General features: G+C 69.4%; 1 protein-coding gene across 2 annotated transcripts; it reads left to right on the forward strand.

Moving 5' to 3' along the window:
* The first annotated feature begins 7,516 nt into the window (after positions 1-7,516).
* CPZ (carboxypeptidase Z) lies at positions 7,517-24,433 on the forward strand. 2 transcript variants are annotated; one of them, XM_084889415.1, is made up of 11 exons: positions 7,517-7,638; positions 10,021-10,053; positions 10,966-11,349; positions 13,000-13,212; positions 14,876-15,072; positions 16,276-16,437; positions 16,723-16,881; positions 18,680-18,815; positions 20,194-20,333; positions 23,044-23,143; positions 23,969-24,433. In XM_084889415.1, exons 1-11 carry the CDS (start codon positions 7,563-7,565, stop codon positions 24,325-24,327), a joined length of 1,959 nt encoding a protein of 652 aa, XP_084745541.1. In that variant the 5' UTR covers positions 7,517-7,562; the 3' UTR covers positions 24,328-24,433. The 2 variants fall into 2 exon arrangements, with proteins under 2 accessions (XP_084745541.1, XP_084745542.1); XM_084889416.1 differs by having other exon boundaries at positions 23,923-24,018.
* The last annotated feature ends 861 nt before the right edge of the window (positions 24,434-25,294 follow it).

Consider the following 25,294-nt stretch of genomic DNA (forward strand, 5'->3'; position numbering starts at 1 on the left):
CTATATATATGGATTCTGGACACTATGCCCTCATCAGGTTTATGGCTTGCAGATATTTCTATCATTCTGAGTGTTCTCCTTCCGCTTTCCTGAGCATGTTCATTGCAACAAACGTATTTGATGTGGATGAAGTCCTCTTCATTTTCCTTTTTCTGCTTATGCTTTTGATGTCCTATATGAGGAGCTGTTGCCACCTCTAAGTTCACAAAACCTCACACCTGTTTCCTCCCAGGAGTTCATAGCTTTAGCCCTGGCACGGAGGTGGGTCTCGGAGTTCGTGTTGGGTTCGTTTTGTATAGGGTGTGAGGTAGGGATCCACAGTACTTGTTTTCTGCCTGTGGGTAGCCTATAGTTTCTGCTCTGTGTGTCCAACAGACCGGTCCCCGTGGACAACCTTTGTCCTGGAGAACACCAATTGGCCACAACAGTGCCGGTTATTTCTGGGTCCTCAGTTCTTCTCCATCGATCCACGTTTCTCCTCACGGAAACCACTCCATCTTCATGGCAAGTTCTGAAACCAGGAAGTGCCCGTCCCCCAACTTTGCTCTTTTTCAAGGTGGTCTTGGCTGTTTGGCTCCCTTCCCACCGCACGTGGATTTTAGGGTCAGTGCTTCCGCTTCTGCCAAATAGGCCACGGGATTCTGACAGGACTGCGTGGGTGCTGCAGGTCGGCTGGGCGGTTTTGCCATCCTGGCGAGATGTTAGCGCTCACAGTCCCTGAACCCAAGATGCCTTCCACTTTATTTGGGGTTTACTTTCTTTCAACATTGTTTTGTGGGTTTTGGCATACATGTCTTACAAGTCTTTGGTTAAATCTATTCTTCAGGATTTTTTGTTTGTTCTGATGCTATTGTGGAATTTTCTTGAGTGGCAGGAGGGTGCTCTGGGGCTAGTGTATGACTTTGGGGTTGTCTGTGGCTGGTGTTTGACCTTGGAGTTGTCTGTGGCTGGTGTAAGGCCTGGGGACTGTCTGGGACCAGTGTCTGAGAATACAGCCCAGTTTGGGTGTGGATCCTGTTTCCCTCCTCTTCGCCCAGCTTGCTCATCAGCTCTAGATGTGCCATGACCCTGAGTTTGGTTTGTGTCTTCCTTACTGTCTGGATCAGTCCCGGGCCCTGAGCTGGGGGAGGGGAAGATCTTTCTCTCTCTAGCTCCCTCAGCTCGCCCTGCACGGCTCCCCGCCCCCCACAAACCTCTGGGATCACTCCCATGTGGCGCCAGCCTAGGGGAGGGCGAGGCGCAAGGTGAGAGGCTGCGCCTCCCAGGGCAGACCCGCCCGCTAGAGCCTCAGCCTCAGGGGCAGGTGGGTCAGCGCCAAACCCCTTACAGAGGGGTGACCATTGCAGGGACCCACCTGGTTCAGAATATTGGGGCGCAGAGCACCCTCCCGCCACTCCACGAGTGGGGAGAGAAAGCGAGGCTGCTGCAAAGAGACCTCGATGCACCTGCACCCGCGCCCTCCCCCCTGGGTCAGCCCGGGGCAGCCTGCGCCTGCGCGGTCAGCAGCGCCTTCAGCACCAGGGACAGCGCCGGGGCGGAGAGAGCGCGGCCTCTGCTCCGGCCCGGGGGGCTGGGACTGACCTGGGCGCCCGGCACCCTGTGCGCGCCGCTCTGCCTCTGCCCGCCGGCCCCGCGTCCCGGAGACCCCCGGGGGGTTCCCTGAGGCTCCTGAGCTCCCGGAGTTCCCCTGCGGCTTCAGCCCGCGGGCACACGGAGAGCCGCTGGCACGGAGAGGCCCCGCGCAAGGCTGTGGCACTGGTGCCGGGGGCGCCGCTGTCCGACGCGCCAGTGCTGCCCTCTGCGCGCGGCCCGGAGTCTTCCTGGTGAACCTGTGGCCGGCTGGGCACCCCTCACCTGCCGGGCGCTGGGCACCCCTCACCTGCTCCCCGGCACTGGGCACCCCTCACCTGCCGGGCGCTGCGCAGGCCGCGCTGTCGGGCCCAGGGCGTCAGCGGTCGGCGCACTGGACCCCTCCCGCGTCCTCCGAGAGGCAGGCGGGTTTCCCGCTGCACCAGGCCCGGTGCTTGTGCTCCCCGGTGACTGCGTGGAGACTGTCTTGGCCTTCCGTTTGCCAAGGTCGCCTGCTCAGGTCTTGGCTATGACACACCTTCCCGTCCTGCCTCTGTGCCCACGCCGGAGCCCAGTGCCCGCATCTCTTCCCCTCCACACCGGCCGCGGGCTTCTGCTGTGGGTCTCCGAGCTCCGAGCTCCTTTCACCTCCTTCCAGCCCGGGAGGCGCCGGGTGATGGCACAGGATGTGCTCGCAGGGCTGCAGGGAGCTCAGGGCATCGTCCCGCCCCGGCGGGGGGCAGGCGGGGGCAGGCGGGGGGCAGGCGGGGGCAGGCAGGGGGCAGGCGGGGGCAGGCGGGGGCAGGCGGGGGCAGGCGGGGGCAGGCAGGGGGCAGGCGGGGGCAGGCGGGAGCAGGCAGGGGCAGGCGGGGGGCTCGCTCTGCAAGCTGCCCCCGGGTCCCCCGTTGGCCCGCTGGTACGAGCCGTGCGTCGGCTCCCCGGGGGGCATTTCACTGTGGATCATGTACCCGCACCCAGGAGGGTGTGCCCAGCTGTGAGGTCAGTGCCACCGCCCAGCTGTGTGGGCAGCCAGCCGGCTCCTCCTGGGACATGGGTCTGAACACTCCTGCTGGCCGCACGGTCTCCAGTCCTGGGAGGTTTCCCCGGTTCTGTCTGCTCACCACTTGGCATGCCTTTCCCACAGATGCCCCGCGGGCGCTGCTGACGAGGTGAGGGGCTCAGGGGGGGGGCTGCCCTCCGTGCCACTCTCTGTGCTGCCCCCACACCTTACCTCACGTTTGCAGAAGAAAGCCGCCTACTGCATGGCTCCTCCTCTCCTCCTGGTCCCTCTGTTCCCCTCGGCTCTCCAGCTGGACATCCCGGCTCTGCCGGTCCGGCTCCGGCTCAGGGCTCGGCTCCCCTGCCCTCCGGGCCCCCGGCTGCTGCCCTCCCCTCTCCCGCAGCGGGGGGGGGCAGCAATGCCTCCGTGAGAGGGGCCGCGCCTCCACAGGCTGTGCCTCCATGGGCCGCGCCTCCACCAAGACCAGCATCTTCACTGGCTCCTTCATCCTCTCTGCCCCATACGTGATACGCGACCGCTGGGCAGGCCTCTGAGGTCCCCGTTCCAGGTGGCCCCCGCGATGGGCTCCTGGTTCTGATGGCAGGAGACGCGGGTCAGCAAGAACAGGCAGGTGTCACCACGGAGGGAGGGCATCGGGGATGGGGGGGGGCAGCGTGACTGTCTCACCCTCTGGGCCCACCCCTCCTTCCCCAGACTGCCCGGGGAGGGGCCCTGGTCCGTGTGCCCCACCCTGGGCATCACCCACACCGTCCTGGGTGGATAGAACCCAAGGGCGGCCCCCGAGAAGCAGGGAGGACGCGGCGGCCCCAGCCCTCCCCTCTCCACGCACCGCGCTCCGGCCTCTGCGGTGCTGCTTCCTCTCCGGGCGGCCCGCCTCCAGGCTGCGCAGACGGAGGACGCGGCCCGGTGTGTGGACGGGCCCAGGTGTGCGGAACCTTCCAGGGAGGAGGCCCGAGAACCTTCCCAGCAAACAGGGGCAGCCTCTGGGGCAGGGCCACTGTCAGGGCCGATCAGCAGCCGAACCGCAGCCCTCCCCACCCACGCGACTGTGAGGTTCCGATGGGTTCCTCCCCCCGCCCCCCAACGGGCCCGGTGCTGCCAGCTCCACCCGCCACGCTCCGGTCTGCGCTGCCGCCGAGTGGCTCTGCCCGGACCGCCGGGTGTGGGCTCTGGGCTCGGTGCAGGAAAGACCGCACAGCCAAGGCTGGTGCTGAGGGGACGGATGGCAGGGACGGCGACAAGGAGGCCGGACAGGAGCACAGGAGGGGGACGGGCGGTGGCTTTGGTTTTCAGAAACGTTATGGGGAAGCCGTGGCCCCACGGGCTGGCCAGGTGCCCTGAGAAAGAAAGGCACGGAGGGCGAGCGGGCAGGCTGCTGTCAGCTCCCGGGGAAGCCAGAGGAAAGGGGGTGCAGACAGGCTCAGATGAGCCGGACAAGCTGCTGCTGCCCTCTGCGCCCCGGCTCTGGTCTCGTGGGGAGCCTTGGCGTTCAGAGAAAGCAGCAGGTCCCGGTGAGCGGCCAGGAGGCCTCTGTCTGGAGGTTTTATCTCCCTGGCGGCCGGGAGCCTCAGGCCGGTCCCCGGGGAGGGCCCAGCGGGCTGGCCCTCAGCGCTCAGTGTGGCCTCCGGTGGCACCCATCGCAGCGGGGTGGAGGGGCAGGTACTGTCTGGCCAGGTCCTTTGTGAAGACGTTATTGAGAGGGAGCGGGACCCAGGCTGGCCTGCCCGGACAGTCTGGAGTGTACACTCCTCGCTCCCCGTGTCCTGGGCGGGAAGACAGGGCCTGGGCCTCACCAGCTGGCTGGAAGCGCCCTGGCTGATTGGCTGGTTAATTATGTCTCCGTCTCTCTCATTCCACCCGCCAAGACTCCCCGGCTCCTCCCTGTCCCGGCTCAGCCTGGCGTTCCGGCCTGAGGCTCAGAGACCCTGCAGGGAGGCTCAGCCAGCACCGGCATGGCGGCGATCGCACCTGCCTGCGGTGCGAGGGCCTTCCAGCCCTCTGGAGCACGGGCATGCATATGTGTGTGCATGCACGTGTATGTGTGCATGTGCATGTGTGTATGTGTGTGCACGTGCATGTGTGCGTGTACATGTATGTGTCTGTGCATGTGTGCATGTGTGGTTGCTGCTGCTGAACCAACCCCTGCTCCTCCAGCAGTTCACCAGGTCCAGGCTGGCCTGGCCGACCGGCCACTGAGGACACATGTGTCCAGGTCTGTTCACTGTGGCTCGTGCTGGGCTCCCTGGCGCCCGCGCCCGCCGCCTTGTCCTGGTTCCCGGGAGGACCCAGCCTTTCCTGGTGACAAAGTAGAGCACGTGGACGCTGTCACCCTCCCCACGGCCACACGGGCCTCTGGGTCAAGATCATTCCAGCTGCGGGCAGAGCCCGGGCGTCGGGGCAGCGGCCAGGCAGGGGGGGGGAGACTCCCTCCCCAGCTCAGCCAGGCGCCCTTGGTTGTGGGCACATCCCCAGTAGGAGGTGTGCAGCCCTTCCTTTTGCCCACAGACTCCTGGGGGAGCGAGAGGGCCGCTTCCTGGGCCACAGCAGGGTCCCCAGGGCCCTGGTGGCTGAGGCCACTGCCACGTGCCCAGTGGCCCCGGGGCATGTCTGGCTCTGCACACCTGTCTCCTGTCATCACTCAGGGCCAGGAGGGCCCAGTGGGTTGCAGGCTGGACCCAGGGAGCGTGTGGCGGGGAAGCGGATGCTCGGTCCCTCCTGCGTCCTGCCGCCAGGCTGTGCCCCGCAGCAGGGCGGGCACGACTGGGGCCAGCAGGGGCGCGGGCCTTTGAGCGGCCCCTGGATCCCACCCCAGGGCCGGGTGAGCCGGTGCACGCCAGTCAGTAGCTCTGTCTGTCCGTCCGTCCAACTGCGGGCGCTGTTCGCTGCTTTGGGCTGTCTTTAGTGGCCCCTGTAGGCAGGTGGTTGTAAGATGTGAGTCAAACGCGGTAATTATGGCTGGGCCTGGGAACCAGGCATGTGTGGCAGGAGGTGGCTTTTAAAAGTTAAACAAACAAGTCCAACCCCAGGCAGTTCTGGAAGGTTCCTTCCAGCCTCCCCTGGGCGTGGCTTCTGGTGTGAGACTGAGGCGCCATCACTATGTGGCTCCTGGGGGCGGGGGCCCGGGGGCCCCAGAGCCGGGCTGTGACACTCCTTCCTGGGGGGAGGGGGGAGTAGAGAGGAGAGGCGGGGAGCATGCCCGGTGCTGGGGGGGCCCTGAGCTGGCCTCAGTGGGCTGTGGGGCTGACGCGGTCTCGTGGTGCCCAGCGGCAGTGCCCAGCGGCGTAACACGGGGGTGAATGGCACATGGCGCAGAGACGGCCGTGCTTTGCCGCGAACGTGCGGCTGTTCCCCGGGCGGCCACGGTGGGCTCACCGCCCAGCCCCCCACTGGCTCAGGTCCGCTGGCTCCTGCGGGTCACCTGCCCCTGACCTTGCTTGGGGCTGGCCCTGTCCCCTTGGCCCACTCCCCGCTGGCTGGCTGGAGGGGAGGGGGTGGGAGGGGAGGGGAAGACTCGCCCTCCGCGGGGCCTCGTGGGGGGTGAGCCCTGTGACTCACCCTCCGGGCCAAGCTGCTCCTTCCGGCTTCGTGGGGGGGCACAGGGGGGCACAGGGGGCACAGGGGGTCCTAGCGGGCGACCAGGCTCTTCTCGCCCGGCCTTCAGAGCGAACCACAGCGGCACTGACCCTCCCACGGCATCTGAAATGCCTGCGTAGAGCTGTGTCGGCGTTGCAGGTGCCACTCAGACCCCCCCCCCCCCAGGAGGCTGTAACTGGCGCAGAGCCGGCACCCAGGCAGCAGGCTCAGAGCTGGACCCCTGCAGGAGGCACAGCTACCGACACCTGTGCCGCCTGGCACCCGGAGGGAGGCCTGGATTTCCCTCTCGGTGAGGGCAGAAACCTCAGGCGGCCCGGAGGCAGGGCTGGAGACTGGCTGGAGCACCCAGGGCTCCGAGGAGGGCGCTGGGCGGAGGGCGGAGGGCGGGTGGGTCCCGGACAGCGGTCTCCGGGGACCGCTGGGCGCGCGACGCGGCTGGGCCTCGCTGTCTGGCGGCCTCGGCCTCAGGCTCAGGCTGCGCACGCGGCTGCGGAGGCTGCGGAGGCTGCGGAGGCTGCAGAGGTGGAGGCTGCAGAGGCTGCGGCTGTGGGCGGCCCGGTGGCAGGTGTGTGCACACCTGGACCCCCCTCCCGGCCAGCACCACGAGGGGCTTCAGAAGCAGACAGCAAGCAGGGGCCCCCGTTCCCCCCCCCCCCCGGCCTCCTGCCCAGATGGCTGGGTGACGCAGGCATGGCAGGGGGAGGGGAGGCAGGCGGGAGGGGAGAACGGGGCGCGTGGAGGTGGAGGTGGAGGTGGAGGCAGGCCTGTCTGCGTGGGCTCTCTGGCCCTCCACGTCTCCCCCCTCAGCTGGGGGGAGGGAGGGGAAGTGAGGGGAGACGCGCCCCAGTGAGCCTTGTGCCACCCCTTGGACCAGCCATAGTCCCTCAGTGCCCAGGGCTGGTGCCCCCCCGTTTCTCTGAAGCCCTGGTGCCAGGCCCGGGGCCCCGCTGGGCGCCAACCAGGGTGCTCCTCCAGGGTGCGGACCGAGGCCAGGCTCCGAGGTGCAAGCAGCCCAGGCCACAGGGGGCCGCCTCGGGCCCCCACACCCTGGCAGGTGGGCAGGGGGCGGCCATTCCCTCCCTCCCTCCCTCCCTCCCTCAGGGGGTGGAGCCGGAGCTGGGGACTCCCCGAAGCTGGGGTCCCAGTCCAAGTGCCCCGCTGGCCCAGACAGCTGCAGCCTGGCAGGTAGGAGCTGGAAACAGCCCCCGGGGGCGGGACAGGCGGTGGAGGGCCTGGCCGTCCGGCCTCCGCCCCCTCCCCTCCCCGCAGTCCGGCGCCTGGTTGTAACCCGACTCCGCTCGCCGGCTCCTGGGGGGCGGGAGCGAGCGCCCTGCCGCCTGTCCCAGCTGCAGTGCCACATCACACGCCCGCGCCCACCATGCTGCTGCTGCTCCCGGCCGCGCTGGCGGTCGCCGCCGCCTGGCCCGGGTGCGAGCCCTCCTGGGACCCTGCCGGTAAGGCTGGACCGCACCCTGGGGGGACAGGGCGCCCAGGAACCCCCTCCCCCACAGCACGACCCAGGGCCCAGGGTCACTGCCATGGCCTTGGACTGGTGGTCTGCCCAGGAGGGGCACCTCAAGGCTGGACCCCAGGGTGGGCGCAGCCAGCTGGGGGCAGCGGAGGGACACTGTACCCCCACGTGGGGTCCTCTGCTCAGGCACAGCGAGGGGCGACCTGCAGGTGGAGCAAAGGAGCCTGAGCCAGGACTTGGGGGACAGGAGAGGGGGAAGGGAGCCGTCAGAGTCGTACTTCCAGGAACAGGGTGTCCTGGACCCTCCCTCCCTGCTCTGTGATGTGGCAGGACACCCGCAGGAAGTGCGCGCACCGCCCGGGGGATCCCCTGGCAGGGGGTGCTGGGAAGGGTGGGGGCTCCTGGGGGCTCTGGTCAGGGTGCGGATCCAGGGACCCCCGTTACGGGGGGGTGTCTGCCTGCGTATGGCCTGAGGGTGTGGGGCGTGCGGGAGTTTGGGGTCCGGGTCACACCCCCTCCTGAAGTGGGCCTGTTCCCTCCTGCATCCAGTCCACTGTCCTCCGGGCCTGGTCAGCAGCAGACATCCTGCCCCCAGGAGGCAGGGGCAGGTGGATGTCTGAGCCCTGGCTGCACCTGCGTAGTGGGCGTGCCCCTGGGGTGGGCGTGCCCCTGGGGTGGGCAGGCACCCGGAGTGGGCGTGCCCCGGAGTGGGCGTGCACCTGCCCAGTGAATGTGCCTGGAGAAACCAGGCCTCAGCCTGAACATTCTCTCCCCTCTGGCCTTAGCCCTCACCTCTTCCTTCCCTCGTTTCTGCAGAAAGACCCAGGCACACAGGTGTGTGTGTGTGTGTGTGTGTGTGTGTGTGTGTGTGTGCGCATGCGGGTGGGGACCGGACGTGCACAGGGCCTGCACCCCTCAGCGATGTCTGGAATCACAGGCTTGTTGGAGTTCTCTTTCTGGGAAGCGTTCTCGGACCTGCCTTCCCAGGGGGACTGCAGCCCCCTCCTTCCTCCTGGCCTCAGTGCCTCCTCCAGACCCGCCCTCCGTGCCATGGGGACTCCAGAGGCCGCTGCGTGCCCCCTGCAGGCGGGCCTGGGGAGGCCGGGCAGTCGAACCCGGCTCCCATATCCAGACGGAGCTGTCCTCCTCTCCCTGCCCGAGGGCTCAGGCCAGCCCAGACCCTCTGTCCTCCGCTCGCTCCCTGGCCCGGTGGAGGCCTGCAGGCCGCCATGGGGAGCCGGGGTCTGCGGAGACTCCATGCTCCAGGGACCCGGCAGCCTGGGCTCAGACTCTGACTGCTGCCCTCGCGTGTGGCTTGGCCGCCGGCTGGACCTCTCTGACCCGGTTCTGTCCTCTCACGAGCTGGCGGCGGCCCCGGCAGGAGGGGTAACCCAGCTCGGTCTGTAGGGCAGCCCCGGTCGGCCCATCCCTCGTGGAAGAAACACTGACACCTGGTGGTCGAGAGGCATAACGGTTCCGTGTGGACCTGAGCCTCCGAGATGCTGGCCGGCGGTCACATGTAACTTACATGTCAAGTGGCCACGCTAAAAACAGGCGAAGTGAGCTCTGCCTACGCCGTGCTTACCCAGGGTCGGTGAGGGCACAGGGTTAGGCCTCGGCCTTCTCCCCTGGTCCCAGCCACCCCCAGCCTCCCTGAACCCACGCCCCCTCCTCCCTCCTGGGACTCCTGTCTGGGCTTAAGTGCACCCCGATTTCAGTCCCTGGGGTCGGGCCTTCCCGCTTGGCCCCGCAGACCTGCTCTGACGGCTCGCCGGTGGCGCTGGCTGCGGCTGTGGGACAGGCCTTCCCGGGTTCTCTCTGGTGGGCGACGTGCCTGGGCCTCGAGGGGGGCCTCTGAGCCCCTAAATACTGTGTGTCCTCCGGGGAGCGGGATAACGCCGCACCTGCCGAGTGTTCTGAGGGCAGGGAGCCCGCACCCCGACTCCGGGGACCCCGACTCCCGTGGGCTCCGCAGGCCCTTGCAGACGGTTGGGCGTTTATGAACCTGATGCGCGGCCTCTGGAGGCTGGAGGACGGAGCGAGGGGGCGGCGGGCGGACGCCGGGCAGACCCTGTCCTTGCGGAGCAGGTTTGCCAGATGCTGCTGGGCTTGGGGATCCCCTCACGCCCTGGCTGTCCCCCTTCCTGGGGCCGCCGGACCCCTGTGTCTCAGTGTCCGCGCCTGTGCATGGCGGGGGCGGGGGGCGGGGGGCGGGGCCGGGCCCGGGGGCAGGGCGGCTGAGAGGACTGCGACGCAGCCTGTGGGGCCCGAGTGGGGGCGGGGGGGGGGCGCCCAGGCCAGCACCAGTTTCAGGGGTGACTGACGGCAGGACCCGCACCCTCACCGAGCTGCTCTCCCTTTGCAGGCGGCTGCCCCCGGCCGTCGGCCACAGACAGCGGTACGTACGTGCGTGGGCTGCCCTCGGGTGTGGGAGCGAGGAGACCCCGACCCCATCGAAGCCTCTTAAAGAGCCGAACCCGTGGCTCTGACGTGTAATGAGCATCATGGCCCATTCACCACACCCAGCGCTTCCTAAGCGGCTGGAAACGAGACCCCAGGGACGGGGAGGGCCTCGCCCCAGGCTGGGCCCCGCCAGGCCCGGCTCCTGCAGGCCGGCCCTGCCCTGTCCCGGCCCCTCGCCGCCTGCCTCCGGGGGGCTGCACCCGCCGGGCCGGCCTCCGGCCTCCGGTGCCCTCAGCAGCGGCCCCTCCTCCCGGTCCCGGGTCCCTGTCACCGCCCCGCCTACACCTGAGCCCGGGCTGGGCGGGGCCTCCCGCTCTGGGCCCTGCCTTCCAGCGCCGAGGAGGTGCCCTCTCCTGGGGGCTGAGGGACACGCGGGGCTCCTGTGTCTGCGGGAGAACGGACAGCTCTCCGCGTCTCCCCGCCCCTTCGGCATCGGGTTCCCAGCAGAGGGACCAGACCTTTCCTTAAGCCGGAGACTGCTCTCTCACTGCAGCAGGGGGCGGGTGCCCTAGGCCGCACACCCGGCCCGGCTGGCTCTCCTGCACCCGTTTCACGGATGTGGAAGCCGAGGCCCAGGCGGCCGGCCTGGCTCGCTCAGGAGGGAGCGGCAGAGCCAGCTGGCGTCAGGAGCCTTCCCTGGTCCTCCCCCCCTCCCCCACCCCCACCCTCACCCCCACCCCGTCCGACTTCCTCTGCAGAAGCCCTGGCCCGGCCCCTCCCAGGCCAGCCTGCTGGGCCCCTCCGTGCGGGCCTGGCCTGGAGCGGAGTGGCCGTGACCCCTGCTCGGAATGGCAGGTGACGTGCGGGTCCTCCTGGGAGGGAGTGACCGGGCCCCCTGCCCCCCCAGCCGCGTGCGTGGACCTGCAGCTCCGGACGTGCGGCGACACCGCCTACAACCGGACAGCCTTCCCCACGCCGCTGGCGCACCGGTCCCAGGAGGCGGTGGGGGCCAGCGCCGAGTACGTGCTGCTCAGCGTGCTGCACCACCTGCTGGAGGGCCAGTGCAACCCCGACCTGCGGCTGCTGGGCTGCGCCGTGCTGGCCCCCCGCTGCGAGGGCGGCCGGGCGCCCAGGCCCTGCCGGCGCGTCTGCGAGGCCCTGCGGGAGGCCTGCCTGCCCGCCTTCGACGCCATCGACATGGCCTGGCCCTACTTCCTCGACTGCGCCCGCTACTTCGGCGCCGAGGAGGAGGGCTGCTACGACCCCCTGGAGAGGCTGCGGGGGGAGCGAGGTGAGCGGGGAGCGGGGCCGGCGGGGCGGGGCCCCGGGCTGCGCAGTCAGCTGTCCAGGTGGCCCAACAGGACATTGAGCAGAGGGCGGAGGTCATCAGCTGGGGCAGAGCAGGAGTGCAGATGTGGTCAGAGCACGGCTGGGGGCGGGGCTGGACTGCAGCCCCTGCTGCCCTTCCCCCCTGTGCTCCAGGGCTGTGCTCCAGGCTGGCCTGGGGAGGGCGTGACCCTGCAGGCCTGCGAGGCAGCGCCCGTCACTGCCTGAGGATGGCACAGAGGATGCTGTCCGGCCGCCGGACCATGGGAGTGGGGTCTCTGGGACCCCGCGAGCTGAAGGCGGCTGGGGAAGGGCCTGTGGAGAGGGCTCTGGCTCCTCGGTGGACACAGCAGAGGGGGTGGGCAGCCCTGGGCGCTGGCGAGCACTGGTCTCCGGAGCTGGGGAGGAAGTCCTGGAGGGCTTCCTGGCGGTGGTGCTGAGGGGCGGGAGCTGAAGCTCTCTGGGCAGCCCGGGCAGATGCCCTCGTCAGCGTGGCCCTGAGCTGGGAGTGTGGCTGAGGGGCGGCGGGTCTAAGCCTTTGTTTCGTTTTAACTGAGTTAAGCTGAAGCACAGGGAGCCCCGTGCAGCCAGCGCTGGACGTGCAGGACCCTGCTCTGGCCCCGCTGCTCACGCCATGAAGCCACGGGGAGGCCTGTGGCCTGTGGCCTGGGCTGAGTGTTGGCCACCACCCCAGGGTGCAGGGGACAGGGGGGGTAGACGCTGCCGGGTGGGCGGGCCTGGAGCACCCGCTGGGGGCTCGTACCAGGACGTGGAGGGCGGCTGCACCTGGGCTGCCCGGCTCTGCCCTCCCTGCCGAGGGGCTCGCTCACCGGAGCCGCCCCGGGGGGGCCCCTCCGCCAGGGGCTGCCAGCAGGAGCAGGTCCTGGGCTGTGCTGGGTGTGCAGAGGCGGGGACGCCCTGAGGCGGTGGGTGGCAGGGACCAGAGGAAGGAAGCCAGACGCTGAGGGCCGTGCCTGCCCGGGAAAGCCGAGGACTGGGCCTGAACGAGATTATTTTGGGCAACTCGGCCGCCAAATTGCCGGTTCCGCCCTCTTTCTTCCTCCTGAAAACCACTCTGAGCAGAAGCCAAACCTCAGGGAGCTGAGACTCAGGGAGAAGCACTAACCATTAGCTCTCCTGGGATCAGCCTGCAGGGACTTGGTTGGGCACGGGAGACCCACGTGGACAGGGGTCACAGCAGGTGGGTCATAGCCAGGGTCGGGGGTCACAGCAGGTGGGAACCAGCATGGACAGAGGTCACAGGGGGGTCACAGCAGGGGTCACTGTGGGGGTTGCAGTGGGTGGGGTCACAGCAGAGGCTGCAGGACAAGCAGCAGGTGTCCCGGGTGAGAGCGCTGGGTCCGTCCTCCATGCTCTGTTCTGGAACATTCCCAGGTGGTGACCCGTCCCTGCATTCACAGCCGCCGGCACCGTGTGCTTTATACACTGCTGGGCGCTGGCTGGCTGCGGCGCTGAGAGCTAGCGGGTTCTCACTTCACACCGCGGACTGGCCGGCTGCACGGGGGCGGGGCGTGAGGCCTGGAGCTGGGCGGGGGGCCGGGCGGCCGGGCCGGGTCGGGCAGCCGGGCGGGGCTGACCGCTCCGCTCTCCCCAGGGGGCCTGGACGAGGGGGAGGCGCCGCCATCCGGGCTGCCGCCGAGCTTCGTGGACTTCAGCCACCACTCGTACGCCCAGATGGCGCGCGTGCTGCGGAGGACGGCCGCCCGCTGCCCCCACGTGGCCCGCACCTACAGCATCGGCCGCAGCTTCGAGGGCCGGGAGCTGCTGGTCATCGAGTTCTCGGGCCGCCCCGGCCAGCACGAGCTCAGTAAGCCTGCGTCTGCCGGGCCCCCACTCCCCGGACACCCCACTCCCCGGGGTCCCCACTCCCCGGGGTCCCCACTCCCCGGGCTCCCCCACTCCCCGGACACCCCACTCCCCGGGGTCCCCACTCCCCGGGCTCCCCACTCCCCGGACACCCCACTCCCCGGGCACCCCACTCCCCGGGCACCCCACTCCCCGGGGTCCCCACTCCCCGGGCTCCCCACTCCCCGGGGTCCCCACTCCCCGGGCTCCCCACTCCCCGGGGTCCCCACTCCCCGGGATCCCCACTCCCCGGGCTCCCCACTCCCCGGGGTCCCCACTCCCCGGGCTCCCCACTCCCCGGGCTCCCCACTCCCCGGGGTCCCCCACTCCCCGGGCACCCCACTCCCCGGGCCCCCACTCCCCGGGCTCCCCCACTCCCCGGGGTCCCCATTCCCCGGGCCCCCACTCCCCGGGCTCCCCACTCCCCGGACACCCCACTCCCCGGACACCCCACTCCCCGGGCCCCCACTCCCCGGGCACCCCACTCCCCGGGATCCCCACTCCCCCGGCCCCCACTCCCCGGACACCCCACTCCCCGGGGTCCCCACTCCCCGGACACCCCACTCCCCGGGCTCCCCCACTCCCCGGGCGCCCCCACTCCCTGGGCATGGGGCATCGTCTGTCCCCAGCCCAGCAGGCCCCTCTGAGCCCTCGGTCCTCATACGTCACCAACAAACACCCCTCATCTCATCAGGCAGCCGGCACCGTGCTGCGCTGGCCGCCCTCAGCCCAGCCTTCATCCTAGAGGCGGGGCAGCCGGAACAGGGTCAGAGGTCACGCAGCCGAGCCTCCGATGCCCACCTGCCCCCTCCCATCCACCCGTCCATCCACCCACCCATCCATTCACCTACCCAACCATCCATCCACACATCCATCCATCCATCCACACCTTCATCCATCCACCCACCTACCCATTCACCCATCCATCCATTCATCCACCCATTCATCCAGGCATCCATCTACCCATCCATTCATCCACCCACCCATCCATCCATTATCCACCCACCCACATATCCATCTGTCCATCCATCTGTCCATCCGTCCATCCGTCTGTGCGTTCAACCCATTCATCCACCCACCCATCCAATCACTCATCCATCCACTCACCCACCTGTTCATCCATCCATTCATCCATCCACCTACCCATCCATCTGCCTACCCATCCATTCATCCATCTGCTCATCTTTCCATCTGTCCACCTGTTCATCCATCCATTTTTCTGCCTATACACCCATCCATCCAACATCCATTTATGAATTCACTCATCCACACATTTACCTACCCACTCACTCTCCTTCCTTCCTTCCTTCCTTCCTTCTTCCTTCCTTCCTTCCTTCCTTCTTCCTTCCTTCTTCCTTCTTCCTTCTTCCATCTTTCCCATCACTCACTGGCTGTCTGCCTGCCCACTAAGCACAAAGCAGACCTTAATTACACAAACTAAGGCATGGCTGTCAGTGACACTCGTACAGACAGCCCTGCCGTGTGCCATGAACTAACGTCCTCAATTCGCCTGCTGCTCATTAGGGCAGACAGAGCCCTCATTAGCCATGAGACACCGGGCCAGAAGCGGTCCCAGACCACGGCCGCCCCCACGGGCCGCAGGCTGAGGGTCGCTGTCCCCCCAGTGGAGCCCGAGGTGAAGCTCATCGGCAACATCCATGGCAACGAGGTGGCGGGCCGCGAGCTGCTCATCTACCTGGCGCAGTACCTGTGCGCCGAGTACCTGCTGGGCAGCGCCCGCGTGCAGCGCCTGCTCAACACCACGCGCATCCACCTGCTGCCCTCGCTCAACCCCGACGGCTATGAGGTGGCAGCCGCCGAGGTGAGCGCGTTCCCGGCCGTCCGCAGTGTGTGTGTGTGTGTGTGTGGGGGGGGGGTCTGTGTGCCCCAGGCGGGGACGGGAATCCGGCTGTGCGCAGTGTGTGTGTGTGTGTGGGGGGGGGGGGGGGTGTCTGTGCGCCCCGGGCGGGATGGGAATCCGGCCGTCCGCAGTGTGTGTGTGTGTGTGGGGGGGGGGGGGGGGGTGTCTGTGCGCCCCGGGCGGGGACGGGAATCCAGCCGTCCGCAGTGTGTGTGTGTGTGGGGGGGGGGCGGTCTGTGTGCCCCGGGCGGGGACGGGAATCCGGCCGTGGGCAGTGTGTGTGTGGGGGGGGCGGGGGGGTCTGTGCGCCCCGGGCGGGGACGGGAATCCGGCCGTCCGCAGTGTGTGTGCGGGGGGGGGGGGGGGGGGGTCTGTGTGCCCCGGGCGGGGACAGGAATTCAGGGCCACAGCTTTGGCGGGTCCTTCCCGGGCAGAGGGACAGACGCTGAGAATCCCGGTGGCATGTCACAGAGGTGGTCGCTCCGGAGAGAATGGAAGATGGGAAAGGGGGTCACGAGGGCGAGTGGACTAGCTGGAGGCTGTGGCTCTCGGGCTTGCAGGAGGGGGGAGCAGTGCATAGTGGGGGAGGGGGGGCCTAGGAGGGGGGAGCAGTGCACAGTGGTGGGGGGGCCTAGGAGGGGGGAGCAGTGCACAGCGGTGGGGGGGCCTAGGAGGGGGGAGCAGTGCACAGCGGTGGGGGGGCCTAGGAGGGGGGAGCAGTGCACAGCGGTGGGGGGGCCTAGGAGGGGGGAGCAGTGCACAGCGGTGGGGGGCCCTCCAGGCAGGGGAAGCAGCCAGTGCCAGGCCCTGAGGCTGGAGGTCAGCAGGAGGCCAGGTGGGAGGGGCCGGAGAGAGGGCAGAGGTCAAGTGTAAACATGCTCCCAAGTTCATCAGGTAAACCAGAGAAGCCACAGCGCCTCCAAAGGAGCAGGGCGGGGTGCTGGCCATAGCCAGGGGGTCTGTGTTTGGGGTGGTTTGTGTTTCAGGGTGGCCTGTGGTTTGGGGGGGGCCTGTGTTTAGGCAGGCCTGTATTAGGGGGCCCTGTGGTTTGGGGAGGGTCTGTGTTTGGGGTGGCCTGTGTTTGAGGGGGCCTTTATTACAGGGGCCTGTGGTTTGGGGGGGCTGTGTTTGGGGGGCCTGTATTCAGGGGGGCCTGTGTTCCAGGGTGCTGGCTACAACGGATGGACGAGCGGAAGGCAGAACGCACAGAACCTGGACCTGAACCGCAACTTCCCGGACCTCACCTCCGAGTTCTACTGCCTGGTGTCCGCCCGCGGCACGCGCACCGACCACCTGGCCATCCCGCCGCACTACTGGTGGGGAAAGGTAGGGGCCGCCCGCCGGCCAGGTGACACCCGGGGGCGGGGACTCAGTGACCCAGGACCTCAGGTGGTGCCTGCCGGACAGGGGACCCGGGGGGGACAGCCTGGCCCTGGGGGTCAGCTCCTCGCTGGGCCTGCGTGGGGAGCACAGAGCGGGCGGGCACAGGGCGGGGTGCAGAGCGGGCACAGGGCGGGTGCAGGGCGGGCGCAGGGCGGGCTGGGGGCTGCCTGGAGGGTGGCCGCCCCACGCGGGCAGCAGGGTGTCCTGTCTGAGCCCCCCCCCCCACAGGTGGCCCCCGAGACGAAGGCCGTCATGAAGTGGATGCGGACCGCGCCCTTCGTGCTCTCGGCCAGCCTGCACGGGGGCGACCTGGTGGTGTCCTACCCCTTCGACTTCTCCCGGCCCCCCCACGAGGAGAAGATGTTCTCCCCCACGCCCGACGAGAAGGTGCGGGGCCGGGCGGGTGGGCACTCGGGGGGCGCAGGGGGAGCTGCGCGGGGGGAGCTGTGCGGGGCGCCGGGCGGGTGGGCGCGCGGGGGGCGCAGGGGGAGCTGTGCGGGGCGCCGGGCGGGTGGGCGCGCGGGGGGCGCAGGGGGAGCTGTGCGGGGGCCGGGCGGGTGGGCGCGCGGGGGGCGCAGGGGGAGCTGTGCGGGGGCCGGGCGGGTGGGCGCGCGGGGGGCGCAGGGGGAGCTGTGCGGGGGCCGGGCGGGTGGGCGCGCGGGGGGCGCAGGTGAAGCTCTCGGGGCGAGGCCTGGGGGCGGCCGGTGTGGGCTGTTCTGAGCCCAGAGTCCCGGATCCGAGGAGCCTTCCCAGTCCAGCCCCACACCCCCTCCGGGGAGCCTTCCGGCCCAGCGGACACAGCCCCTGCTTTGTCAGTGCCCGGCCGGAGCCCCTGGTGGGCCCTGTGGCCACTGCCCCCTACTCTCCTCCAGGCCCCGGGTGTGTCCTGTCCACGGGAGGGCAGTTCTGGGAGCCGCCAGCAGAGGGCAGTGCTGCCACGCTCATGACACCGCCTGTGGGCCTTTGGGTGGAAGGATGGGGAGGAATCTGGGCACCAGCATCTCCCGGCCTCTCTGCCCTACTGGTCCTCCCACAGCGGGCAGGCAGGGCCTGTGAGATTGACAGCCCCCCCCCCATCTGGGTGCCTTCCCGGCCTGGCACTGGGCTCACAGGCCAGTCTGGGAAGGGGTGGGAGTGGTCCCTCCCTGTTCGGTGGCTGAACATCTGAGTCGAGGGGGAGGGGTGGGGAGGCGCTGCCCTCGCCCCTGACACCTGCTGCCCGCGCTGACCCCTCAGTAGCTCAGGGACCCGCCCCCGGAGCAGCGCCGCCCAGCCCGCAGGGGTGCCAGCTCTGTGCTGTGCCCATTAAGTGCCGGGTGGGGGCGGGCTCCTGGGGCCCTGGCCTTGGCTCCCCTGGGCTGTCGGAGCTCAGGGCCAATGCCCGGGGAGCCTGGTCCCTGGGCGGCGGGCGGCCTGGGCTCTGGGCACGGTCTCTGGGCCTCAGAGGTACCCAGGGGGCCTTCACCTCTGGAGCCCCGCAGAGCCAGAACGGAGCGTCTTCCGCCAGCAGCCAGCATCCGCTCTCAGCCCTGCAGCCCACGGTGGCCTCAGGGAAGCAGGTCCCAGGAGAGGCGCTGGGGAGCAGGGGCGCTGATGAGAGGCTGGCCAGGGTGTCCCAAGTCACCCCCAGACTTCATGGCACCCGTGGGCGAGGGCCAGGGCCTCAGGGCAGCATGCGAGGCCCCCAGGCCGGCCCCATCTCTCCGCCGGCCCCACCTGCTCCCAGGAAGGCCTGCCCTGAGCTGGGCTCCAGCCGGTGCTGCCCACCACCCCTCGGCCCCGCCCGCGCAGGAGGAGCTGGCTCCGCAGGGCCCGGGCGGAGGGCGGGCAGGCTGCCTCCCCACGGCCCGGCCGGTCCTCTCACTGACCTGCCTGCCATGCCTCCTGCGGCCGGAGCGCCTGAGCCTTCCTTCCGGCGCCCAGCCCAGGCCGGCCCGCTGCCTGGCGTGCAGGGGCTCCGAGATGCGGGTGCCTCACGGTGCCCTGAGCTGGGCCGTCCACCCCGGGCCTCGCACACGCTGTGCCCCCGGCGAGGACAGCTCCCTGTCTCACTGCGCTGCCGGGGTCCGTGTGGAGGCCCCTCCGTCTCCGGGCTCCGGGGTCCTACAGAGCACCGCCTCCGGTGGTGTCCTACCCCACCTACCCCAGAGGGCCTTGGGGAACCTCTTCTCGGGCTCCTCTCCAGATGTTCAAGCTGCTGGCCAGAGCCTATGCGGACGCCCACCCCATGATGATGGACAAGTCGGAGAACAGGTGTGGGGGCAACTTCCTGAAGAGGGGCAGCATCATTAACGGGGCCGACTGGTACAGCTTCACCGGAGGTGGGCCCTGGGGCAAGGGCGGGGCGGGGCCTGGGAGGGAGGGCGGGGCGGAGGGGAGGGGCTGAGAGGGTGAGCCGGGGGCAAAGGGAGGGGCTGAGAGGGGTGGGCGGGGAAGGGGCGGGGTCTGAGGGGTGGGCGGGACAGAGGGAGGGGCTGGGAGGGGCGGGGCGAAGGGAGAGGCCTGGGAGGCTGGGCGGGCGGAGGGGAGGGGCCTGAGGGGAGTGGGAGGGGGAAATGGGAGGGGCCTAAGGCGGGTGGGCAGGGCTTAGGGAGGGGCCTGGCTGTGGCGAAGCTGGTGCCCTGACCTCAGCTTTTTCTGGAGCCGCACTCTGATCCCCTGCTGGGGAGACCCCGCTCAGGGGAGGGAGTCCTGGTTGCTGGCGGTACACCTGGGCCCCGCTGCCTTCCTGGTTGGAGCAGGTCTGTCCCATGGCCCGCTGGGGCGCCTGGTGCTGACCTCGGAGGTCAGCAGCTGCCGATGGGACAAGGCTCTCTGGGAGGCGAGTTTGGGGAGCAGTGAAGGTTGGCCGCGCTGTCGATGCCCGTTTGCAGGAATCCACTCACACTCGTTCGTTATTTCTCCACAGCTCAGCCTGAGCTGGGAGTCTGCACTGTATGCTTAAGCTGCGGAGGACTGGGCGCAGAGCAATGCGGGGTGCACCCCCACACCCTGCGCCATGGGGGGCCCCGCGGGGCTGGGCCACGGCCTCTGCGCTCTGCCTGCCACCTCTGCTCGGCCCCGCACCCTCGCTGCGAGTGCCACTGGCCGATGAGGTGGCAGAGCTGGGGCGCATCGCAAGCCTGTCCCCCTCTTGCATGGGCAGGGCGCTCCCCCTGCTCCCCACCACGCGGCCTCCCTCCCCCTGCTCCCCACCGCGTGGCCTCCCTCCTGGCAGAGCAGCCCGGCTCCCCCCACCCCCAGGCTCCGATCTCAGTCAGGACCTCGTCTTTGGGGTCTCCCGGGGGAGTGTGGGGCGGGGTGGGGTGGGGCGTGGGCTGTGTGGCTGCACTGCGGGCTGGGATGCTAAGCCCCTGGCACGGCACTGGGCACGGGGCTCCCAGGAGGCCCTGCTCCGGGCACGGGGCTGCCGTCAGGGCCTGGCTCAGAGGCGGGCCCAGCCCTGCTCAGAGAGCTGGGCGCTGGCCGGCACGGCTGCGGGAGCCTCGAGCCTCCTCCGCCAATCCGCTGGCTGTCCTCGGGCCCGGCCAGGGGCTCGGCCACGTGTCGGGTTCTGCCGTGGAGGCCGGTCCCTCACCCACGCGGGCGGCACACCCGCCCTGCCCTGTGGGCCCAGCGCCCGGCCTCGGCCGCCCGTCTCCGGAGGGGGTGGTGGCCTGGGCCCGGGACGTGGCGCTCACGGCTGTGCCGCCGCCGCAGGCATGTCCGACTTCAACTACCTGCACAGCAACTGCTTTGAGGTGACGGTGGAGCTGGGCTGCGTGAAGTTCCCGCCCGCGGAGGCGCTGTACGGGCTGTGGCAGCACAACAAGGAGCCGCTGCTGCGCTTCGTGGAGATGGTGAGCGGCTGGCTCCGCGGGGGGCCGGGGGCCGGGGGCTGGGGGGCCGGGGGGCTGGGGGCCGGGGGCCGGGAGCCGGGGGGCCGGGGGGCCGGGGGCCAGGGGCTGGGGGCCGGGGGCTGAGGGCTGGAGGGTGGGGGGCCGGGGGGGTCGGGGGCTGGGGGCCGGGGGGTGGGGGGCCGGGGGTTGGGGCTGGAGCTTGGGAGGCTGGGGCCTGGGGCCAGGGGGCCTGGGGCTGGGTGCAGGTGCAGGGGTTGGGGGCAGGGGTAGGGGCGGCCTCCTCTGCCTGGTCCGGACCCACATGACGGACTCCACACCCACGGGTGCAGCCGTGTTTCACCTGTTTGCTAATTAATCGCCCGGTTCATACTGGCCTCCGCCCAGAGGTGTGCCTTTGTGTGTGTGTTGGGGGGGGGGGGGGGTGTAGGGTCCCCGTATAGAGGGCTAGGAAGGTCCGGTCCCGGGGCCCTATAACCAGGGCCCTATATGGCCCTCGAAGCCCTTAGGTCTGGCCCTGCGAGGCCCTGGGGTGAGCTAGTTACGTGCTGACCACATACGGCGGCTGACGTTGAGTGGTGATTCTGTGTGGCCTCGAAGGTTCTCTAAACACCACGTGGCCCCCCGGCAGGAAAAGGCTCCCCACCCCCACAGCCAGGCGCTCAGCCTTCGGGGCACCGTGAGCACGGAGGAGCGAGGGGCCTGGGCGGCCCACGGCAAACACCTGACCAGCCCACAGGCCGGGGGCTGCCTGGAGGCGGGCCTGGCCTGTGTCTGAGGAGCAGGGAAGGCGACGGGACCAGGAGAGCTGGGGCAGGGCCGGGGTCAGTGAGGGGCCGATGGCTCTGGAAGCAGGGACTGTGGCCCAGGGCCTAGGGCACTCCCCCTCTGACGGGAGGGCACGGGCTGTGGGGAGGGGGAGGGACCTGTCACCATGGGGCTGCGGTCACCCAGGAATAGCTGGGTGGGCCGTGAGTGGGCGCCTGGGAGAACGTGGCTACAATAATCCCTCACTTGTCCAGCCAGCGTGGCTCCGTGGTTGAGTGTCGACCTATGAACCAGGAGGTCTCGGTTCGATTCCCGGTCAGGGCACGTGCCCCGGTTGCGGCTCGATCCCCAGTAGAGGCCTGCGCGCTCCCGCCCTGCGCTCGGCGGCCGTGTGACCGCCCGGAGAGCGGACGGGCCCGGCGTCCATGTCGCCAGCGCTGCCCAGAGCGAGCTCAGGCCCCGGCGCCCAGGCCTCCTTTCCAGAGAGAGCAGGAGCCTCCTCCGGGCACGCGCGGGCAGCAGGCAGCGGGCAGCGGCTCGGGGCAGGGGAGGCAGAGGGCAGCTGGACGCCGGTCATTAGGCCGAGCTCCTGTTTTACGGCCGGCCTGGCTGCGTGGGGCGCCCGCATTCAATCACGGCTGGTTTCATTTTACGGCCGTCTGGTGCAGACGAGCTTATATAATAAATAACGCGCTGGGCTGGCTCGGAGATGGCCTGGGAAGCAGATGAAGATTTAATAGCAGCAGAGTCTGCGAGGCCGGGCAGCGCCGGGCGTGGCCGCCCCCGAGGGCGACCCTCAGGAAGGCCGGCGGCCTGAGATAAGCATCGGCCTGTCAGGGCCATTCGGGCCTCCTGCCCAGTGATCCTGACCAGGCCTCAGGGGCGGCTCCAGCCGGCGGGGAGGGGTGCTCACCACCGCTCCTTCCCTGCCAGAGAGCACCACATCCCGGTTCCTCCCCCGAGAGCAAGGACCAATCAGCCCAGCCAGCGCCAGCTGACCCTGCATGTGGCCCTACTATGTGTCTGGCCGCTGCTGTCGGGCTGCAGGGGGAGGGCAGCCAGTGGCATTCCGTGAGGTTGGGGCTGGGAGAGGGAAGCCCAGGACCGTGGACCCCAGGGGCGGCCCCTGCGGTGGCCGGTCAGGGAGGGCTTCCTGGAGGAGGAGGCCTATGTGCCCTGCCTGGAAGGGGAGAGGAGCTGCCAGGAGAGGGAGCTGAGCGGTACGGGGCCGCTCTGTGGCCGGGGGGTGGAAGGGGCGGACACACACGACGGCCTCCCAGGAGACCAGCCTCACGGCGTGGTTTCCTCTCCCACCCCGTGGTCCCAGCCTGTTTTCAGCGACAGAGCAGGTGCCTTATTGTCCCGGCCACTGTCTTCCCAGGAGACGTGCTGGCAGGAGGGGCGGTTCTGGGAGGGGCTTTGCTTCAGGAAAGAGCCTTGCCCCAGCCTCCTCAGGCCTGTGCACAGCGGGAGGCAGGCCCGTGCCTGCCCTGGGCGGTCCGTATCGCTCTGTGTTACTCCCCAGCTCCCTGCAGCCGCGAGGCCCTGCCTAACAGGTGGCAGGTACTTGCCCAAGGTCACAGACCAGCTTGCCCAAGGTCACAGACCAGCATGCCCAAGGTCAGAGGCTGACACCAGCACCCAAATCCCGGCCGGTGTCCTTCCGGTGCCCGCGTGCCTTTAGGAGCGCAGACCCGCCCGGCCCCGGTGATGGCGGGTCAGCCTGGGCAGAGGCCTCTGCGTGGGCCGCAGCCAGAACGTCTGCCTGCTCACAGATGGGCCCAGGTCGCCCTCACTTCTCAGACGCGGACCCCGAGGCCCAGAGAGGGGAGCGGCTGGCCCAAGTGGGCAGCGTGAGGGGTGGCCGAGCCCACTGAGACCCCAGGCTCCGGGGAGAGACGGCCCGGCTGGGCGGCCACACCCACCCCTCCTCTCCGCCCCGCAGGCGCACCGGGGCATCAAAGGGGTGGTGATGGACAAGTTCGGCAAGCCGGTCAAGAACGCCCGCATTTCGGTCAAGGGGATTCGCCACGACATCACCGCAGGTGAGCGCCCGCGTCCTGGCCCGGCTCCCGGGGGCTCCCGGGGTCCCACACCTCGTGGTTGGCAAACTGCGGCTCTCGAGCCACACCCGGCTCTTTGGCCCCTTGAGCCAGCTTAGGAGTACCCTAATTAAATTAATAGCAATGTACCTTCCTATATGGTTTAAGTTTTAAAAACTTGGCTCTCAGAAGAAATTTCAATCGTTGTCCTATTGATATCTGGCTCTGTGGACTGAGTTTGCTGACCACTGGCCTAGCCGTCCTCCGCCCGCCGGGCGGTGAGGGTGCTCCCATCTGCTCCCCGCCGGCTGTGTCTCCTGGGCATCCGGCCTGGGGACAGGCTCAGGGCCCGGCGCTCCCTGCTCCTGGAGAAACGGCTGCGGGAAAGCCGCCTCTCACGCCCCATAGGGCGAGGCCTCCAGCAAGGGGCCTGGGCTCCGGTCCCAGAGCTCAGGTCCCCCTGACACTGGCCGTCCGGGGTGGGCTCCGTGTCCTGGGGTTCCACAGCGGAGTGGGGATCGGTGATGCCCTGGGCCGTGTCACCTGGTCCAGAGGAGAGAGCGAGGGGAACGGTGGGGTGTGGGGACAGAGGGCGGGGACGGTCCGGGAAGGCGTCAGAGAGGAGGTGGTGCCTCGGCAGGGTTTTGAGGGATGAATAGGAGCCTGGTAGAGGGAGGGGGTGGGAGGACCATTCCAGGTGGTCACCGAGGCCAGGGTAAACGGGGGTCTCTCTGGACTCCGGGCCGCCCCCCACGGACTCCCATCCCCACACCCCCGCTCAGGGGGCCTCTGAGCCCAGGCCTGAGTCCACTCCTCCTCTTGGCCCAGCCCCGGACGGCGACTACTGGCGGCTGCTGCCCCCGGGGACCCACATCGTCATCGCCCAGGCCCCGGGCTACGCCAGGGTCATCAAGAGGGTCACCATCCCCGCCCGGCTGCGGAGGGCCGGCCGCGTGGACTTCATCCTGCAGCCCCTGGGGACCGGGCCCACGAAGGTCCTGCAGGGGCCTCGGCGGGGCAGGCCCGGGACCCGGGACCCGCCGGGAGGCGCCGGCCCGCACCGGGCGCCCGAGGAGCCGGGCCAGGAGCCGCGGCGGAGGCCGCCCGGGGCCGGCGGCAAGCCCTGGTGGTGGTCCTACTTCACGGCGCTGAGCCAGCACAAGCCGCGCTGGCTGCTCAAGTACTAGGGCTGCCGGGCCACCGAGCCCGTCACGGCCACGGCCGGAGCCCGGCTCCCGCTCTGGCTCCTGCCTCCAGTGGAGAGCCTCAGTCACTTCATTAAAGTCTTCTGTCTCCTGACAAGCCTGCTGTGTGAGGGCCTGCCGAGTGAGGCCCCCTGGTGGCCGCTATCAGGGCTGCCATTCCCACGTCTGTGCGTGGTCCCAAAGCAGGGGCCTCTGCTTTACAGAACGAGCCCACGGCACACCCACGGCCACAGCCACGGCCACGCCGGGAGGGGGTGATGCCGGCCGAGCAGGAGCCGAGGCTGTGCCCTGCCGCAGGGGGCTGTGTGTCTGGGAGGGTGGGAAGGTCAGGTGCCTGGCTGAGGGGGGGGGGGGCAGCAGGTGGCCCCTCAGGGTCAAGGCCTCAAGGGCAGGAGAACGGGCAAGAACCTAAGCCCCGTCGGTCCCTTGAGGGTCGTGATGTGCAAGGACCAGGGAGTCCGGGGCCAGAGCCCGTCCGAGCGAAGGACCACGGACTCAGGACAGAGCCGGGGAGAGGCGGGGCCCGGGGCCGGGCCGAGGAGACGGGGGAGTTATGGGTTCCCGGGAGCCGTGGCTGCAGCCACGGGAGCCGGCCTGGCTGGCAGGAGGGGCCTGCCTGCCTGCCTGGGTTGCAGAAACTGGGTGGCTGTTCCAGTTTCATGTCACAACCCAGAACGGGGGCCTGGCCTGCCGGCCGGGGAGGGAAAGTGACCTCGCGGGGGCTCCCTCCCAGGCGTGAGGAGGAGAGGGGGTGAGCAGCACCCCAAGCAGCAGCACAGCGAGGGGAGGGCGAGGGAGCCGGGCCGGGGAGGCAGAGCGTGAGGGCCTCGAGCAGTAAAATGCTCCTCCAGGCGCGGGCCTGGGCGGAGCCTCTGGCAGAGGGGAGACCACGGGTCGGGGTTTAGGAACAGGCAGTGCAGTGTGTGCTCAGGGAAGCGTGTGGGGGCCA

This window comes from Pipistrellus hanaki, assembly GCF_964339955.1.
Source record: "Pipistrellus hanaki genome assembly, chromosome: 1".
Lineage (NCBI taxonomy): Eukaryota > Metazoa > Chordata > Mammalia > Chiroptera > Vespertilionidae > Pipistrellus > Pipistrellus hanaki.

Excerpts from the sequence above, each read along its gene's own strand:
- CPZ (XM_084889415.1), top strand. The coding sequence starts at position 7,563 with ATGCTGCTGCTGCTCCCGGCCGCGCTGGCGGTCGCCGCCGCCTGGCCC. Across the intron at positions 13,213-14,875 it reads CCCCGGCCAGCACGAGCTCA|TGGAGCCCGAGGTGAAGCTC; the intron begins GTAAGCCTGCGT and ends CTGTCCCCCCAG. Across the intron at positions 16,438-16,722 it reads CGCACTACTGGTGGGGAAAG|GTGGCCCCCGAGACGAAGGC; the intron begins GTAGGGGCCGCC and ends CCCCCCCCACAG.